The sequence below is a fragment of the Schistocerca serialis genome, chromosome 2 (assembly GCF_023864345.2).
Source record: "Schistocerca serialis cubense isolate TAMUIC-IGC-003099 chromosome 2, iqSchSeri2.2, whole genome shotgun sequence".
In the NCBI taxonomy this organism is placed as follows: Eukaryota; Metazoa; Arthropoda; class Insecta; order Orthoptera; family Acrididae; genus Schistocerca; species Schistocerca serialis.
In genome coordinates this window covers 48,838,073-48,858,848 of record NC_064639.1, presented here as the reverse complement: position 1 = coordinate 48,858,848, position 20,776 = coordinate 48,838,073, and the positions used below count along the sequence as shown (strand labels likewise).

The 20,776-nt window shown below is 43.2% G+C and overlaps 1 protein-coding gene across 1 annotated transcript in view; it reads left to right on the top strand.

Annotated features, from left to right (window-relative positions):
• LOC126455441 (glutathione S-transferase 1-1-like) overlaps positions 1-19,153 on the top strand; it is a 46,738-nt gene extending 27,585 nt beyond the window's left edge. The window contains exons 4-6 of the mRNA XM_050091191.1: positions 6,895-7,033; positions 18,467-18,628; positions 18,945-19,153. Coding sequence (XP_049947148.1) covers positions 6,895-7,033; positions 18,467-18,628; positions 18,945-19,094 — 451 coding nt within the window. The 3' untranslated portion in view covers positions 19,095-19,153. The remainder of the gene's footprint in view (positions 1-6,894; positions 7,034-18,466; positions 18,629-18,944) is intronic.
• Positions 19,154-20,776: the final 1,623 nt, after the last annotated feature.

The window sequence follows — 20,776 nt, the reverse complement described above, 5'->3', positions numbered from 1 at the left end:
GGCCGCGGTCGGCCGTCTTGAAGCTGCTGCCTCGGAGTGTAGCGGCAGTGGGGAGTCTGGTGCGTCGCATGGTACACCCCAGGTGTTACATGCTTCACCCACTGTCCCTGCTGTCGAGACATCTTCGCTGGTACAGGGCGCGGGTTCAGCGGCGTTCGCGGCGCACGAGGCGGAGGGTCAATGTGGAGGCTGGCCGTGTGGCATCGCCGGCTCTGCCTGTGAGTGGACATGTGGCCGCTCCTTCAGCAAGGTCCGAGCAGGCACACGGGGCGAGGGGTTTATTAGTGATTGGGAGCTCCAAAGTTAGGCGGGTGATGGAGCCCCTTACCGAAATAGCGGAAAGGTCGGGGAAGAAGGCCAGTGTTCACTCTGTCTGCCTGCCGGGGGATCTCAGCCTAGATGTGGAGGAGGCCCTGCCGGCGGCGATAGAGAGCACTGGGTGCACACAACTGCAAATTGTTGCTCATGTCGGCACCAATGACTCCTGCCGTCTGGGTTCAGAGGTCATCCTCAGTTCATACAGGCGGTTGGCGGAGTTGGTGAAGGCGGAAAGCCTCGCACGCGGGGTGGAATCTGAGCTAACTATTTGCAGTATCGTTCTCAGAACCGACCGCGGTCCTCTGGTTTGGAGCCGTGTGGAAGGCTTAAACCAGAGGCTCACACGATTCTGCGGAGATCTGGGGTGCAAATTTCTCGACCTCCGCTATCGTGTGGAGAAATGTAGGGTCCCCCCGAATAGGTCAGGCGTACACTACACGCAGGAAGCGGCTATAAGGGTAGCGGAGTACGTGTGGAGTGCACATGCGGGTTTTTTAGGTTAGAGAATTCCCTCCCTAGGCCCGACAAGACGCCTCCTGAGAAGCGGCAAGGTAGTTGTAGGCAAAATACAACAGGGAATAACAGTATTAATCTGCTAATAGTAAACTGCAGGAGCGTCTAGAGAAAGGTCCCAGAACTGCTCTCATTAATAAACGGTCACAATGCCCACATAGTACTAGGGACAGAAAGTTGGTTGAAACCAGATGTAAACAGTAATGAAATTCTAATCTCAGATTGGAATGTATACCGCAGAGACAGGCTGGACAGTGAAGAGGGAGGCGTGTTTATAGCGATATGAAGTGCAATAGTATCGAAGGAAATTGACGGAGATCCGGCATGTGAAATACACTCCTGGAAATGGAAAAAAGAACACATTGACACCGGTGTGTCAGACCCACCATACTTGCTCCGGACACTGCGAGAGGGCTGTACAAGCAATGATCACACGCACGGCACAGCGGACACATCAGGAACCGCGGTGTTGGCCGTCGAATGGCGCTAGCTGCGCAGCATTTGTGCACCGCCGCCGTCAGTGTCAGCCAGTTTGCCGTGGCATACGGAGCTCCATCGCAGTCTTTAACACTGGTAGCATGCCGCGACAGCGTGGACGTGAACCGTATGTGCAGTTGACGGACTTTGAGCGAGGGCGTATAGTGGGCATGCGGGAGGCCGGGTGGACGTACCGCCGAATTGCTCAACACGTGGGGCGTGAGGTCTCCACAGTACATCGATGTTGTCGCCAGTGGTCGGCGGAAGGTGCACGTGCCCGTCGACCTGGGACCGGACCGCAGCGACGCACGGATGCACGCCAAGACCGTAGGATCCTACGCAGTGCCGTAGGGGACCGCACCGCCACTTCCCAGCAAATTAGGGACATTGTTGCTCCTGGGGTATCGGCGAGGACCATTCGCAACCGTCTCCATGAAGCTGGGCTACGGTCCCGCACACCGTTAGGCCGTCTTCCGCTCACGCCCCAACATCGTGCAGCCCGCCTCCAGTGGTGTCGCGACAGGCGTGAATGGAGGGACGAATGGAGACGTGTCGTCTTCAGCGATGAGAGTCGCTTCTGCCTTGGTGCCAATGATGGTCGTATGCGTGTTTGGCACCGTGCAGGTGAGCGCCACAATCAGGACTGCATACGACCGAGGCACACAGGGCCAACACCCGGCATCATGGTGTGGGGAGCGATCTCCTACACTGGCCGTACACCACTGGTGATCGTCGAGGGGACACTGAATAGTGCACGGTACATCCAAACCGTCATCGAACCCATCGTTCTACCATTCCTAGACCGGCAAGGGAACTTGCTGTTCCAACAGGACAATGCACGTCCGCATGTATCCCGTGCCACCCAACGTGCTCTAGAAGGTGTAAGTCAACTACCCTGGCCAGCAAGATCTCCGGATCTGTCCCCCATTGAGCATGTTTGGGACTGGATGAAGCGTCGTCTCACGCGGTCTGCACGTCCAGCACGAACGCTGGTCCAACTGAGGCGTCAGGTGGAAATGGCATAGCAAGCCGTTCCACAGGACTACATCCAGCATCTCTACGATCGTCTCCATGGGAGAATAGCAGCCTGCATTGCTGCGAAAGGTGGATATACACTGTACTAGTGCCGACATTGTGCATGCTCTGTTGCCTGAGTCTATGTGCCTGTGGTTCTGTCAGTGTGATCATGTGATGTATCTGACCCCAGGAATGTGTCAATAAAGTTTCCCCTTCCTGGGACAATGAATTCACGGTGTTCTTATTTCAATTTCCAGGAGTGTAATTTGGGTGAAGGTCACGGTTAAAGCAGGCTCAGACATGGTAATTGGATGTCTCTAACCCCCCTGGCTCAGCAGCTGTTGTGGCTGAGCACCTAAAGGATAATTTGGAAGATATTTCCAGTAGATTTACCCACCATGTTATAGTTGTGGGTGGAGATTTTAATTTGCCGGATATAGACTGGGAGACTCAAACGTTCATAACGGGTGGCAGGGACAAAGAATCCAGTGAAATTTTTTAAGTGCTTTATCTGGAAACTACCTTGAGCAGTAAACAGAGAACCGACTCGTGACGATAACATATTAGACCTTCTGGTGACAAACAGAGCCAAACTGTTTGAAACAGTTAATGCAGAACAGGGAATCAGCGATCACAAAGCGGTTACTGCATCGATGATTTTAGCCGTAAATAGAAATATTAAAAAAGATAGGAAGATTTTTCAGTTTACCAAAAGTGACAAAAAGCAGATTTCAGAGTACATGATGGATCAACACAAAGGTTTTGTCTCAAGTACAGATAGCGTTGAGGATCAGTGGACAAAGTTCAGAACCATCGTACAATATGTGTTAGATGAGTACGTGTCAAGTAAGATCGCAAGAAATGGAAAAGAGCCACCGTTGTACAACAACCGAGTTATAAAACTGCTGCGGAAGCAAAGGGATCTTCACAGCAAACATAAACATAGCCAAAGCCTTGCAGGCTAACAAAAATTACGCGAAGCGAAATGTAGTGTGAGGAGGGCTATGCGAGAGGCGTTCAATGAATTCGAAAGTAAAGTTCTATGCACTGACTTGGCAGAAAATCCTAAGAAATTTTAGTCTTATGTCAAAGCGGTAGGTGTATCAAAACAAAATGTCCAGACACTCTGTGACCAAAATGGTACTGAAACAGAGGATGACAGACTAAAGGCCGAAATACTAAATGTCTCTTTCCAAAGCTGTTTCACAGAGGAAGACTGCACTGTAGCTCCTTCTCTAGATTGTCGCACAGATGACAAAATGGTAGATATTGAAATAGACGACAGAGGGATAGAGAAACAATTAAAACCGCTCAAAAGAGGAAAGGCCGCTGGACCTGATGGAATACCAGTTCGATTTTACACAGCGTACGCGAAGGAACTTGCCCCCCCTTCTTGCAGCGGTGTACCGTATGCCTCTAGAAGAGCGTAGCGTTCCAAAGGATTGGAAAGGGGCACAGGTCATCCCAGTTTTCAGGAAGGGACGTCGAACAGATGTGCAGAACTATAGACCTATATCTCTAACGTCTGTCAGTTGTAGAATTTTGGAACACGTATTATGTTCGAGTATAATGACTTTTCTGGAGACTAGAAATCTACTCTTTAGGAATCAGCATGGGTTTCGAAAAAGACGATCGTGTGAAATCCAGCTCGCGCTATTCGTCCACGAGACTCAGAAGGCCATAGACACGGGTTCCCAGTTAGATGCCGTGTTTCTTGACGATTGGATTGAAGAGTTCCTAGATAACAGAACGCAGCATGTCATTCTCAATAGAGAGAAGTCTTCCGAAGTAAGAGTGATTTCAGGTGTGCCGCAGGGGAGTGTCGTAGGACCGTTGCTATTCACAATATACATAAATGACCTTGTGGATGACATCGGAAGTTCACTGAGGCTTTTTGCGGATGATGCTGTGGTATATCGAGAGATTGTAACAATGGAAAATTGTACTGAAATGCAGGGGGACCTGCAGCGAATTGACGCATCGTGCAGGGAATGGCAATTGAATCTCAATGTAGACAAGTGTAATGTGCTGCAAATGCGTAAAAAGATAGATCCCTTACATTTAGCTACAATATAGCAGGTCAGCAACTGGAAGCAGTTAATGCCATAAATTATCTGGGAGTACGCATTAGGAGTGATTTAAAATGGAGTGATCATACAAAGTTAATCATCGGTAAAGCAGATGCCAGACTGAGATTCATTGGAAGAATCCTAAAGAAATGCAATCCGAAAACAAAGGAAGTAGGTTACAGTACGCTTGTTCGCCCACTGCTTGAATACTGCTCAGCAGTGTGGGATCCGTACCAGATAGGGTTGATAGAAGAGATAGAGAAGATCCAACGGAGAGCGGCGCGCTTCGTTACACGATCATTTAGTAATCGCGAAAGCGTTACGCAGATGATAGATAAACCCCAATTGAAGACTCTGCAGGAGAGACGCTCCGTAGCTCGGTACGGGCTTTTGTTGAAGTTTCGAGAACATACCCTCGCCGAGAAGTCAAGCATTATATTGCTCCCTCCTACGTATATCTCGCGAAGAGACCATGAGGATAAAATGAGAGAGATTAGAGCCCACACAGAGGCATACCGACAATTCTTCTTTCCACGAACAATACGAGACTGGAATAGAAGGGAGAAGAGATAGAGGTACTCGAGGTACCTTCCGCCACACACCGTCAGATGGCTTGCGGAGTATGGATGTAGATGTAGATGTAGATCTTCATCTACATTCTCTTCCATTTCCATAATATTGTCCTCAAGTACATCGCCTTTGTATAGACCTTCTATATACTCCCTCCATCTTTCTGCTTTCCCTTATTTGCTTAGAACTGGGATTCCACCTGAGCTCTTGATATTCATACAGGTGGTTCTCTTTTCTCCAAAGCTCTCTTTAATTTTCCTGTAGGCAGTATCTATCTTACCCCTAATGAGATAAGCCTTTACATCCTTACATTTGTCCTCTAGCCATCCCTGCTTAGCCATTTTGCACTTATTCAATATTTCTTCTGTTACCCACGGATTTGTACTAGCCCTCGTCTTTTTACCTACTTGACCCTCTGCTGCCTTCACTACTTCATCTCTCAGAGCTACCCTTTCTTCTTCTACTGAATTTCTTTCCCCCATTCCCGTCAATTGTTCCTTTATGCTCTCCCTGAAACTCTGTACAACCTCTGGTTTATTCAGTTTATCCAGGTCCCATCTCCTTAAATTCCCACCTTTTTGTAGTTTCTTCAGTTTTAATCTACAGTTCATAACCAATACATTGTGGTCAGAGTCCACATCTGCACCTGGAAATGTCTTACAATTTAAAACCTGGTTCCTAAATCTCTGTCTTACCATTACATAATCTATATGATACTCTGGTATCTCCAGGATTCTTCCATGTGTACAACCTTCTTTTATGATTCTTGAACCAAGTTTTAGCTATGATTAAGTAACTGGGTAGGTGAAAAGAATTTTAAAATCAGATCTGCAGAAAGTGTTTTACAAAAAAATTACGTGAATTGCGGCTTGTATAGCCTTGGGTGTCATTTTGAACATATGTTGCAACAGCACAGCAACTTTGCGAACACCTTGAACATAACTGCACCATCTCTGAAAAGCCTGAGGTTACTATTAGTACTGTCTGTCAGATCATTAACATACAAAATGAAGAGTAAGGATCCCAACACTTTTCCCTGGAGCACGATTAATGTTACTTCTACATCTGTCGATGAATCACCGTCCAAGATAATATGCTGTCTTTTCCCTACCAAGAAATCCTCAGCCCTGTCACATATTTCGTTTGAGACTACATACTGTCGTACTTTCGGAACGGACCTTGGTATGGGAGTGAGTGAAAGATTTTTCAGGCTCGAGGAAGGTACCGCCTCTACCGTACTGCCTTGATTTATTGTTTTCAGGATGTCAGGGAGAAAAGCAACAGATGTCTTTCCGTGTGACAGTTATTTTCGGAATCCCTTTTGGTTGTCATAGAGGAGGTCATTCTGTTCGGAGTACCGCGTTATATTTGAGCTCAGAACATATTACAATATTCTACATCATATGGATGTCCATGATGCCGGACTAGTTCTGTGGACTACTTCTGCTACCTTTCCTGTAGACAGCTGTTACATAGCAACTACTGACAAGGTATTTTTTGTTCGAAAGATCGATCGTAAATTATGGTTAATGAAGTGGATTACCCATCCTCGAATTCTTCATAGAATCTGATAGGGATTCCGAAGAGCTTTATAGCCCCATTCCAAAGAACTCTCAACGCTACTGAGACTAATCTCTCTATCAGTTATTCCTGTAGAACTGCGAGAATTTAGCTTGTCTGGTAACTGCGAGATATCTGCTGTCGATAACCCCCTTACTCTAACAATCGATGTGATAAGGTAGAGCAGTCAGACGTGTGGCATGATGCAATTCCAGCTCTTCCATACAAATTTCAAATAACGCGCGCGTAATCGATGGCAAAACATTTACTAACACAAGTGACCACACGAAAACAAGTAACACGTTAGGTTCTAAGATATAATAAGTTTAACATGATATATGGATAATGTTATTGTCTTTTTCCGTAACAGCCGCGCTATATCCATGTACATCGTCTCAAAATATGCAAAAGACGACTCTCTGTACCCGAAAGATGTGAACAAACGTGTTCTCGTCGACCAAAAGCTGTTTTTCGATCAAGATCTATTCAACAGATTGGCCAGCGTTTTCGTAAGTACAACGTTGCTTGTTTCTATGTATATGTGTAAACAACTCTTAGCGTGTTTAAACTGATTATCTCATTTCTCACTTTAGCTCCAATAACAGCGGTAGTCACTGTCCTTGATTTACCTCAGAAGCCTGAAAATCCCACTACATTAATTTCCGACATTATTCACAATTTCGTCCCGAATTTGTCTAACGGCCCCACACCTGCCAGGCCACGGAGACTGTATCACCACGAGGACGGTACGAGGCCTACATTAAACTGGTGTTCGCATACTACAGGCACGGATATCTAAATTATTAACTTCTCAGCTCTACTGCACAAAGTTGATAGAAGTACCGCCATCTACACTTCTCATGTAGGGAAAGATAACGCAGCGAGTTACTTATTTGGAAATCATATCTGAATGTTGTTTGTTTGTGGGAATATGATTTTACGGCACATGTTAGAAGTTTAGCTTGCATCTTATTATCGATAATCTTAAGTAATTGTACAATTGTAATATTAAATATAATATTACACGGGAAACATTTCATGATATTTTACAAGTTAGCATTTATTTGGTCACGAAACGGATTTCAACTTCTTGGTCATCTTCAGCTGACAACTTCATGTCGCAAACACAGGTACAATGACGTACGAGTTACACACACATTATTTACACAGAAGACACATAAGATTAAAAAATATGACATGTAGAGTGTTTACACAGAAATAAGTACATCAACTAAAAAAGGAAACAATTTTTTTTGGAGGTACTTTTAACAACTGATGAAAAAAATTGTTAATTTATGATTTCGATCTATTACTCGAACTAAAACTAAATTTATCCCGCCAGCTTGGCCGTGCGCTCTAACGCACGGATTTCCGGATTGGGAAGGAGCGCCTGGTCCCCGGCACGAATCCGCCCGGCGGACTTGTGTCGAGGTCCGGTGAACCGGCCAGTCTGTGGATGGTTTTTAGGCTGTTTTCCATCTGCATCGCCGAATGCAGGCTGGTTCCCCTTACTCCGCCTCAGTTAGACTATGTCGGCGATTGCTGCGCAAACAAGTTCTCCACGTACGCGTACACCACCATTACTCTACCACGCGAACATAGGGGTTACACTCGTCTGGTGTGGACGTTCACTGGGGGACCCACCGGGGGCCGAACCGCACAATAACCCTGGGTTCGATGTGGGGCGGCAGAGGGTTGAAGTGGACTGCGGGAGCCGTCGTGGGGTTGTGGACCACTATGGTCGGCGGAGACGGAGCCTTTCCGTCGTTTCTAGGTCCCCGGTTAACATACAATACAATACAATAAAATACAAAACTAAATTTGAAAGAAAGATAAACGGAAATCGAGTTTGATCATCTAACTCTAAGGTGGCATGTGTCACATATATTATGTATAATTATACCTGCGTGACAAAAAATGTAATAGTTTTCTATGTAAACGCCATATATCATTTATATACCTTTTGTATCATCTGTGTAAACAGTAGTTGTGTAAGTAGCACGTCATTGTATCTGTGTTTGTGACATTCAGTTGTGAGTTGAATATGCCCTAAGAAGCCGAAAGCCGGTTCGTGACCAAATAAATGTAATTTCGCATAACGTCAGGAAGTTTTGCCTGCCAAGCACTGGCGGAAAGAAATCCACGCTATAGTAAGAGAATATTTCTCCTACTTACCTCATGTCGATTCTCCATCAGTGTCATTATCGTTGTTAGCACAGTTGTCTAATCGGAAATTCCTGTTTGCTAAAAGACTACTTACTCAGGCTGGGACTCACTCCATGTGCATACATGAACTTGTAAACATGACTTTGCATTTGTTCCTCTACGTATTTTATTCATTCTTTTGTTATTTTCCGCATCACCCTGACAGTTTACAAGTAGTACTTCCTCAACACATTCTCACAAGACTGCTGAATCTTTGATTTCAGTAGTCTCAAATCCAGCATTTCAAGGGGAACAAAAGAAATTCACTTATGTCACACATTTTTGGTTTACCATTTACAATCGTTATTAAATAATAATATTAGTTACAAATCTATAATACAACAGCTGTTTTTCCTTGTAGTTTATTACATACAAATAAGTGACAAAGTGTATAAAATTTTGTTAAATTAATATCATCGAGATTAAGTCACAATTCACGAAAGATATTCTTATTGACTCAGTTATATATACTTAGTATCAATGACTTGCTAGTAATACAGGATGTTCACGATGTCCCACTATCATTTCAAATAATCATAACTTTGAAACAATGAGTGTTTAGCAGCTCTCAAAGTTTTTTATGTTGTGACAGAATTTCATTATATACCCCATTCGTCACTTACAGGACACCGGCGTGAAATTCGAGTTCTGCCCATGTACAGATTAGCACTGCAGCATCAACAGTTCTGCTTGTTGCATTGATTCGTACATGAAGGGTAGCAATATCACTGACTAGTGCAGTTTAATGGCAAGACATCGTGCGTTAGGGAACATCAAACATTAAGCCTCAGGCTACTAATGATGTGTTCACGTGTTTTGTGTAGGTTTTCGGAGCCCTAAGTTGTGGCGATTCACATGTCCGGAAACGTGAAACATTGTCTCTTCTAAAAACAATAACTTCTTCAAGTAGTCATTGTGAGCATCTCTGGAGGTCAGAATGGAACACGCGAATGTATCCGTGGAGGACGATCCTTTGGCTGTAGACCTTAGGCCATTTGCTCTTCGTAGCCAAAAAGGCGTGACCGCTAATGTAATACGAGGGCGCGCTACAAAGTAATATCTCCGAATTTTTTATGTGGAAACTTTTAAAACTTTTTATATGAAACAAACGTTATTATATTCTTCATCTTTATTCTTCGTGTCTATATATTTACAAACCTTTGTCGCTGGAGGGCTCTGAATTGGTCGGTACCGTGAAACATGGCGGCATATAACGTAACTTTGTCGGTGCATGAGAAACAGCGTGGTGTAATCGTGCTCCTAATTTGAAGAGTTAGTCCATACATGGAGCGCACTCTCCTTCAGAACGACAATGGCAGACCACACACGGGCGCTGCGACATGTGCTACAATTCGGCGCCTTCGATCATCGATCATCCCCCATTCTGTCAAGGAGTTCCTTGAAACATCAAGCTGATTCTTGTCGTGATTGAAACTTATGGCTTGACTTTTTTCTGGTTCATATACACTTCATTTTTATCTGTTATTACTTTTATGTTGTAATTTCATGCACTGACACGTTCCATGACCTTGGAGATTTGCTCCTCAATTTGGTACTATGGAACTTGACGCGTAAATGAAATAAAATAAAAACGACTTGGCCTCATCCAATTTTCATTCTTTCTCAAAACTTAAAAAAACACCCTAGAAAACTTCGTTTTGATGATGATGAAGCGTTGCAGCCAGAGGTGTGATGGTGGCTCCGTCAACGAATTCAAACATTCTACAGTGACGGAATCAACAGCCAGATCTCTCGAGAAATGTGTTCGTCGCCAGGCTGAATATGTTGACAAATATATATGTAGACATCAAGAATAAAGATTTAAAATGTTAATAACGTCTATTTAATTTCAAAAGTTTTAAGAGGATTCACATAAAAATGCGGAAGTATTAGTTTTCAGCACGCTCTCGTATTTTGTCGATAACCTCGGTTCCTGCAATTCGCATGTTGCACGACTAACTGAGTTGTGTGGGTTGTGTTGAAATGTCAACACGTGCTTGAGTCACAGGGGAACATCGACTGCGAGGAAGGTCTTTGACACAACCTTTCTGTAAAGTGTTTAAAGTGCCTCATTATGCTTTTCTTTGCCGGTAGTACCCTCCCATGTTGATGTCGATAATTCCATAGTACCATTGTCACACATTTGGATTCTGCATATTAGATTATAAATTGCTACTTCTCCTGGTCTGTCGCCATTTCGATCTACTCCAAGTCTAATCCGGAACAAAGGACAAAGGAAAAAAAATGAGAGCTCCTAAACATTTTGCAAGAAACCAGTATTCTCTAACTCTAATATTTTTCAGGCTGTGACGTTCTGAAACGATAGCGGGTCTTGATGGTGGGTCTGTATGGACACCCTGTAACAAAATACATATGCAGTGAATCTTCTGTGTTTTATTAGTGTACTATGTTCTTTACGAAAATGGTGTATGTTGTTTACTAAATATCAGCTGGTGAATATTGTCCACTATCAATATAAGAGGAAAATCGTAAATCATCGGAATTTAACAACAGCATAATCGTGGCCTGTACAATGTACGGTTTATTGTTCCATGATTCTGCTATTCACATTGGTTTGGAAGAGGGAATCGATGTGTAAAAGACGGCCACACTCAACGCCGTGAAGGTTATCAATGATATCAGTGAGTCCAGGAGACCAGCGCTCGAAAAATATGCATTTACTTAGTGCGAGAGCGTTAAAGAGATGATCAACAAACCCCAATTGCAGACGTTACAAGAGAGGCGCTGTGAATCACGGAGAGATTTACTGTTAAAATTCAGAGACTGTATCTTCCAGGAAGAGTCAGGCAATTGGAGAGAGAAATTAGAGTTCATTGGGAGCCTTGCCGACAGTAATTCTTCCGCATGCCGTTCGTGAATGGAACAGGCAATGGGGTCGGGGTGATAGTGGTACCAGCAATACCCTCTACCACATCACGTGACTTGGGTTGTGGAGTATAGTTGCAGATGTGTGCTGTACCGTGTAGAGGTGTGTTTACAACACGGCACGTATCCTCTAGGACAGTGCAACACGGGCTGTCAGCGTGGTCACCATTGTTGCTGACGCAGCAGTAGAGAGAGGGCGCCGACAATTGTGTACCCGATGACAACAGTGGACTCTGTGACATCGCATCCTGTCATCAGACGAGTCCCGATTCTGCACACAGCATCATGATGGACGCATCTTTTGAGGGAGTTTCCGAGGAGAACGAACATAAACAGATTGTATTTGCCATACGGGCCTAGAAGCTGGTGTGATGGTACGAGGTTCGAGTGCGAAAACAGCATGATCTTTTTTGTTTCACGTGACCGGCAATCTGGATAGCTGCTGTAACGTTTCTCATGTACACTTTAAAATCGATGGAGAACTATCCGGATGAGACGGAAATCGGTAGATATGATGTGCACGGAACACAAAGAAATCAAACTGATTCATTTATTCAAGAGAAAGAGCTTCACAAACAGACCATGTCAATAACGCGTTGGTCCACCTCTGGACCTTATGTAAGCAGTTATTGGGCTTGGCGTCGATTGACGGAGTTTTAGAGAGCCTCCCGAGAGGTTTCGTTCAAAATTCTGACCAATTGGCGCGTTAGATCGTCAAAAACCCGAGCTGGTTGGAGTACCCTGTTCATAACGCTCCAAACGTTCTCAATTGGCTAGAGATCCGGCGACCTTGCTGGCCGAGGCAGGGATTGACAAGCACATAGACGAGCAGTAGAAACTCTCAACGTGTGCGAGGGGGAGATTATTTTGCTGAAATGTGAGCTCAACAGGGGTTGCCGTGGATGGCAACAGAATGGGGCGTAGAATATCGTGGACGAACCGCTGTACTGTAAGGGTACCGTGGGTGGAAACGCAATGGGTCCTGCTCTGACATGATATGGTGCGCCAGACAATCACTGAGCATTATTCCGGTTTATTTACAGTGTAAGTATCGTAAGAAAATGTGGCGGTTACGAGTAGGACTCCAGCTCTGAGGGTTCCGAACAAACTTAATTACGTATATAGACAGTTCTTCCATGCCGGGAGTGTAGAATATCGACGATTTTTACCTGTTATCAACATTGATACTGACAAGATATTGGTCTCGGGAATTCCAAGACTTTCGGGGATATTTTAATTTTAAGTTTGAAGTTGGGTAACAAATGGGGAAAGAATAATTTTTCGTGTTATACAATTACAAATTAAGACTATCCCAAATTTTTCCCTTTACTTGTACTGTTAAACCTTGCTTATTTTCAAATTTCATGAATAATAGGTCAACAGGAAGTAACCCACAGGTTTCGATGCGTCAGTTTGCGACTATTACAGTATGTGACATAAATGGTCGTATCTTTTGATTGCATGGACTTAGAAACTATAATTTTTTACACCGCCAAGGGCTCGTAGACCCAATATGTGACATGAATGTCAGCTTGACGCGTGTAATGGTTCCTGAGGAGAAAGGTTTTTAACACTCGGACAGACAGAGAGACGGACTGACAACAAAGCGATCCTATAAGTGTTCTGATTTTGCCGATTGAGGTACGAAACCCTATAACTGAAAATGATAAAAAAAAATTCCGCATAAGGACCCGACCACACGACACTCGGATTACCGTACTGGGTCCTTACGGCTGCACGAACCGCTGCCAAGATTCTATGCTAACATAAATGGCTCACGTCTCACCCGACCAGCGCCAAAAATACTGTAAACACGGGCTGCTTGAGCCCAGAGTTCGAAACTTCTGACATTATTTTTAAAAATGGGCCTAACAGATTTTTTCACAGACATACATTATATTATTAAACTATCGTTTATTATGGATACTTTAACGTGCAGTACGCATTGTTTGTGACATAGTAAATATTTTTATTATTCTATTTTATTAGCCTTACAGTTGGGTTACTTGAACCCAGACTGTAATTCCCATAGATACTACCATTTGAAGGCAGTTTGGGTTCAAGTAGGTTGATGGTTATTTGAAAAACATAATTTCTGATTATCCAGTGAACTTCCAAACGTTTATTTTAAGGACAAATATTAATTTTGAACAACACTTTTTAGATATTGTACAAACAATAGAATGTAGGGATATAACAATGTTTAGAGTCCAGTTATGGAAAACAAACCTCTTTTAATTAATTTTGAGGGTTCTGTTGTCATTACCACATCTTCAAATTTATACAACAAGACACCCGTATTTTTAGGTCACCTCTAGGCTTTTAGTGTAGGCTCCATGCAGTCGACTCTAACACCTTCTGCTTCTATAGCGAGGATGCCTCCTTGGTATTCCTTCTCGTTCCATTTTACCAGAACAAACTTGCCTATTTTTAGGTCATCTTTCGTTACAGGTGCCGGTGATGGTGTTGATTTGCCTTTTGTTTGGCAAGAAGCCATTGACGAGTGTCCTATGTGTGCCTCATCACGATTGTGGAGGCTGATGTCGCAGTCACCTCCTGATCTCAAACTGAATGCGTCATCTTCTTCTGACGTGGAGTCTTCCAATTTTTGTTTTCTTTTTCGTATGATGGTCTTGGTTGTTTTTGAAGATGCTTGAAGATACTTTCTTCCTGCTGCTGGGTGTTTTCCACTGAGGCACTGGTATTACTGGTAGAGCAGAAATCAGACACACTTACACTCTGTGAAGGTGGCACTTGGAGTTTTTTCCTCTTAGTAGAGCGAGGTGTAACAAACTCGCCCCTCTTCTCTTGAAGTCGTTCAAGAAATACATTCCCAACCATAGACAAGTCTACATTTGCCTTGGATTTGTCTTGATTTGGCAAACGGCGTATGATCTGATTTTCATCTAGAGGCAACAATCCAGCTTTCTTGAAACTTGCCTTTAGGTTACTTTTCATGTTTGGACCAATTTCTTCTAAAACAGCTCGCAACAACATGTGGAATTGATCCTTTGGAAGCACACCGATTCTTTTACCTGCATCTGATTGCTTCCAGCGGTCAAGAACATCCTTCCACCTCATTTTGAGCTCAAGTTAGCCTCCAGGACTCAAGTAGCCCGCGTTTACGGTACCTAGTTTTTCTAAACGCTTGTCCCTCTGTAGCTTCTGTCACTTTCATTTCTGGCCAAGCCCTGCATATGCCATAAATATGGACGAAATCCATTACTGATGATTGGGCGTGGTCCGTCTGTAAGACCCCCGCGGTGGCGGTTGGCGCCAGCCGGCGAAGCGTGAAAACGCGAGGTGGCACAGAGCCACGAACTCACGACCTCTGCGAGCGAGTGGCGGGCCGATGGCGACGTGAGCTGTCCAGCGGATGCTGGAGCGTCCAGCAGCGCTGGGGGCCGCTGTTCCTGGCAACTCGATCGGCGCGAACAGACAGCGCCCCAGCGCCTGGCCGGAGCGCCAGCCTACGTTCACATAACGAGTCGCGCGTTACGCCCATTGGTCGCATCGTCAGGCGCGTGACTTCGGGTCGGTGTACCGCTACACAGCTTTTGGTAAAGTTATTGGCGATAGTCACTGACATAGACAATACAGAGTGTTTACAAATTAGTTATACGAAAGTAACCGTTATTGTGAAAAGGGTTAATAACTTACAGAAACGTTTCATGCAGCACTGAATGCAGTATATCTTCAAGTTTTATTCCCGCTAACACTGTTAGTTCCCGAAGTTCCAGTTAGGTGGCATTCGTAAGTCAGTTATTCCAAACATCATCATGAAGTCGTATAACGGTCAGAATGTACGCAGTGTACCTCATGGTTTCACGAACCAAATCCGCTACTATGGATCAGAGACAATTGTGCACTAAATATCGCAAGTCACCGCCTCAAAGACGAACTAGCATTAATCGGTACAACTGTTTCACAATCACATCACATAGGAGGCCGTGTCATGGTCGGCCACCAGTCTCTGACGCACGAATTGAACAAGTTCTGCAGTCTCACATTCCTAGTCCAGGTATATCAATCAGACATGCTAGCCTAGAATTGAATATGGCCTACTGTTACACTGTGGAAGGTATTACAAAAACACCTGTCATTCAGACCCTGCAAACTGGAACTGTTGCAAGCTTGAAGAGAAAGTGACAAAGAAAAATGAGCTGAGTTTTGTGTAGAAATTTTTAACAAAATGCATACTAAAGATGACTTTCATTCCATATACTCAGTTGTACAATAACTATGTCTCGCAGACAGGCGTGTGAACAATATACGCTAATGTCAGGATTTGAGAGAAGGCGTGTAGTTGGACTCAGAGGAACCGTTCGGAGTCATCGATGACGCGCTCGACACTGAATACGAGTGATGTCATTATTCGACGATGTTGGCAGGAATGGGTGAATCATGGCCGAATACAGTGTCAAGAAGTAAGCGACAGATCGAGAGAGATGACGGAACGAGATGACCGAGCAATCGTCAGAGCCGCTGCAATCTCGTTGACTGGCGTGGAATTGTCTTTGGTGGTAAATCCCTCGTCGAATTTAGCCCTGATGACCAGCGATACGCTTCTGAAGACGCCCTGCTCAGCAGCGGGATACCAAGCTGTCAACCGCCATACTGCCCGACAACCAGGACTGATGTTTTGGGGTGCCATTTCTTTTCATAGCAGGATCTCTTTGGCTGCCATCCGCGGCAGACTTACACGCAGCTGCATGTTGGCCCTATTCTACTCCCCGTTTTGTTGCTCTTCATCGCAAGGCATCCGGAGCTTCATGTCGACAACATGATGTCCGCCCGCACACGTCGGCAGTTCCTACCACGTATTGTCACGCATACCCAACCCTGCCTTGGCCAGCAGCGTCCCCAATTGAGAACGTTTGGAGCACAATGGGCAGGGCCCTCGGTCTCAGGATTTTGGCAAACTAACGTGCCAATTTGGCGGAATTTGCCACAATATCCCTCTGGAGGATATCCAACAACCCTATGAATCAGAGCAAAGCCGAATAACTTCTTGTATAAGGGCCAGAGGTGGTCCAACTCGTTATTTACTTGCTCAGTTTGTGAAGCTCTTCCTCCTGAACAAATTATCCAGTATTTCTGAAATTATAATAATTTGTTTGACTGCACATGCACATCACGCCTGCCCATATCCGTCCCATTTGAATAATTCCTTCGTGGTGCGTCTTTTTTCTTTTTTAGTGTGCTATCTTTCTAATATTTTTTATACTGTTTTTCGCGTTTGTCTCTAGAATGGCTATCGGTTACGTTGAGACCTATTACAACAAATAAAAGGCATGGTAAGTTCGACATCACGACAAGCTTTCAAATGTACGTTGTTTGTTGTCGGATGGTTAAGAAACTTATGTAGTACCATTTCAACTCTTTTCGAGAACGCTAACGTAAGGAAGAGTGCAACAAACGTATTTTCCCTTTCCATATGTTGCTGCATTGACATTCGTCCTCGTCACAAATATTTTTGTGCAAGGTGGTGTAAGGGTTGCAGAGAGAGATTAATTGAGATAGCAGACGAAGAAGCCACCTTTCAGTGCTTTCTTAGCCTCACTACAGAGAATGTTTCTGTCGCTTACAGTTCAAGCACATTTTGCCCCTCTGCGGAAATAGAGCAATCTTTGCTTTCGAACTACTTTAAAGACTGCTAGTTGTTTGTGTAAGATGTGCCGCTGACTCGATTTTCTCACACAAGTCTTTACCTCTGCACTCGACTTATGGTCGAACGTATGAAATGTAAAACACCGCTTAGAGGTTTTAGTTCCAGGAAATCTCCGTCAGAGACTAGAACTATGAGTTTTTCGACCTTAGTCTAATCGTTCAGGAAACTCGATCTTTCTTTCTAATGCCTCATTGTTGCTAGACGTAAGAAAACCGTTAGTTATTGCATTCGTAGGTCTAAGAAAAGTCTTCGATAATGTGAAATGGAATAGGTTAATGAAAATTGTTGAGTGTTGGCCTAGGTCTCAGAGATCGATGAACAGTATATGGATTGTCTATCAGCGAATTATTTAAACGCTAATGGTGAAATATGTTCAACCCGTATATTGATAAAGAAATTGACGAATATAAAGAATATATCGGAGAAAAAACTCAAAATTCGCTTCGACAGAGTTGTCACTGAGGAGAACGAACAGAAAGTGTTACCAAGAGCGAACAAAATCAAGAAAGCAGGCATTAGAGTTAATGATACACCGTTCGTTCTGGGTAGTAAATACCGTTAACTACTTACAAAGCAAAATCATATCATATGTTAAAAGCTCAATGGAAATAAATAACAGAACTGCACAAGCAAAGGTAACATAGTACAAGAGAATGGTGGTTCTTACGTGAAGGAACCTAAATGATGCTTCGTCTGGAGCATAGCCTTAGTCGACTCAGAAGCATGGACTAGTAAACGAAAATTTCTTAGAAGAGTAGGTGAAGAAAGAAAGATCGCTGCTAGCAACAGAACGGAAAAGACGTAGTGCATTAATTAGTCACCTCGACCGACACATTCGTTTTCTAATTCATGCTTGGAGTGATTCAGGATAAGCGTTAATTCAGATGAAGCATGATGTAGGAGCAGGATCATATGAAGCAATGAGAGACTAACTGGAAACAGAGAGCAGTTAGAAGAATTTCTGCCAATCGATCATCGAATAGTGAATTAAGAGACCACATCGTTGTTAAGTCTGTAATGTTCAACTGTCTGCAAGACAAAAAATTCGCCTTGGTTTTCTGCTTGCCTTGTGAGTTTTTTACCTGTAATTCATGTTTACTCGCAAGTCCGCTTAGATGAGTTGTAATGGTTACTATGTAATCATTGACTTGTGTATTAACATTATGCTTTTTTACAACAGCGGCCACAAATTTTTGGCACATCGTTGGATCCCAGCAGTGTGGACAAAGTAAACGACAGTCTAGAGAGCCTGACACGAATGCTGGAAGACAAACAGTGGTTGGCTGGAGAGAAGATCTCCCTTGCAGACTACGCTGTAGCTATTACTCTTGCTGGAGTTGAGGTAAACCTGCACATATATCCTATTCGAAAGTCATAAGTAAATGACTACACGCTTATAACACTCTTCGTTCTGTTTTTTTGTTACACTCATAACATAGCATAAGAATGTTCTTCGTTGTTCATAAAATATTGCTGTTTGAAGCAATACGTAGTGAAATTAGTTTACTTCGCCGAGAATTATCACGTCTTTTTTTTTTATTGCAATGGCCGTTGACGCCACACGTTAAGTAGTTACTTTATTAGCGTCTAATCTTTGTAATCCACACGTTAAGTAATTATTTAGTAAGCGTCTAACTATTATAACTTATTCCTTCCAGCTCGCTCCAGAGGCTGCTGGACTTGACCTCATGAAATACTCTAACATCAAGCAGTGGCTTTCACGTTTTGAAGGTTGCACTCCACAGATTTTTGAACATCGCAAAGGATTACGTGAAGCTCTCGTGCAAAGACTACAGTCAGTAAAGTAAATTACGTAATAAGAATTTGTAAATATACTATTTTGCTGAAATAAATCTCCTGTGTTCCTGACACCTTTTCGTTAAATGAAAATACCGATCCAGCATATTTTCCAGAACTTTTTGAGATAGTGACAGAAGAAGAAACAGAACTTGGAAAAGATTTAAAAGTATGATGAACTCGGGAAATTGCGTATCCTTGAGACTGACATTTGCATAGCCTTTCTCCGCAGCTGATATTGCTGAGGCATCCGCCTTCGAAGGTATTTGGCTCGTAGGTATACCATTTGTATACATCCAACTGCGTTAACTGATAGTGATGCAAAAGCGGAGGTCAATAACTTATCTAACAGAACATGAGCAGTTAGGTTCAGATCATAGAAGAAAAGTATTGTATGACAGTACTACGAACTATTACTTGATCAAGGCACCTAGCAGTAAATGACAGGGAAAATGCTGCAGACAACAGTGCGGAGGAAAATTTTAACTCTTTCTTGTATATATTTTCCCTAACAGAAACAAGGACAAAATTAAAAGAAAGCAAAGTTGTTTCAGTTGGATTGCAATGAAGAATACTCTGACGCATTGAATCTGAATTGCCTTCTTTGTAATTTTCTTTTGATGTTTCCTTAGAAGAAGATTGACACTAGCTATTGAATTATCAGTGTTATGACCACCAATAGGAATTCAACCTTTCAGTTGCATACAAATTCCCTTACTTCATACAGTTTCAGTACCTCCTCATTAGTTAAAGTCTCAACGACAGAATTCAAATAATTTTGTGTAGAGACGTGAACATAAACACAAGTATTACAAATGAAACTAGTAGCTACATTACAAATATCCTTCAGAGTTTTCAAATGACCCTGTTGATCAATATCGCAAGAAGTGTAATCAAAATAACCGCCTTTCCTGCCAAATAATAACAACAGTATCAGCTGTAGACCTAACGAATACGTTCAACAGAAATCAAAACATCAGATTTTTTAAGAGAAGTAGCAAATCAAAGTTAGGATGAGGAGTATAGAGAAACCAATGCAAACAGGAAATTCTCCAAGTTTTCTAGGTATTTGGGTTTAACTGAATCGCCTATTTCGCAAGGGCCCTATGACCACCCAATATAGTTTTGAAAAAAGTGGAAAAAACTGTTTTAATATTTTACAGGGTATTTTCTTAAGTGTTTGCAGCTACCATGTGAGAGGTACACTATGAGCAATTATTCTGACTTATTATAGACTCAAACATTTGTCTATTTATTGTCTGGAGCCGAATATTTCTCTTGGACGTAGAGCTTTTCCGTGGTAAGTGAGAAGTAAAAGTCTTAAAACCTTTACGTCAGAAACAAACTGTTTAACGAACTTGTAAGTAAATGTTAGGGGCAATATTTAAAGAATTCACAATATCTGTTCATGAAAACAAACTGTTTCCTAGTATTGGAAGTCACAAATCACACATCTTCTAAGTCTGTTGCTCCCTCAGCAGTTCGCCACTAGATTAGATTAGATGAACAGTACTCCAGAATTCTAGTCTTCTTTGCGTTGATAGGAATTTAGTCATGTGAATAGGCTCCAACAGCAGAGAAATAGACGTTGGATCAAGGCAATCCAAGTAGTCCTAATCTGAATGTGTGGGTATTTAAACCACAGGCTGTTACAGTACCAAATACCTCATCACTGAAGAGAAAATGATGAAGT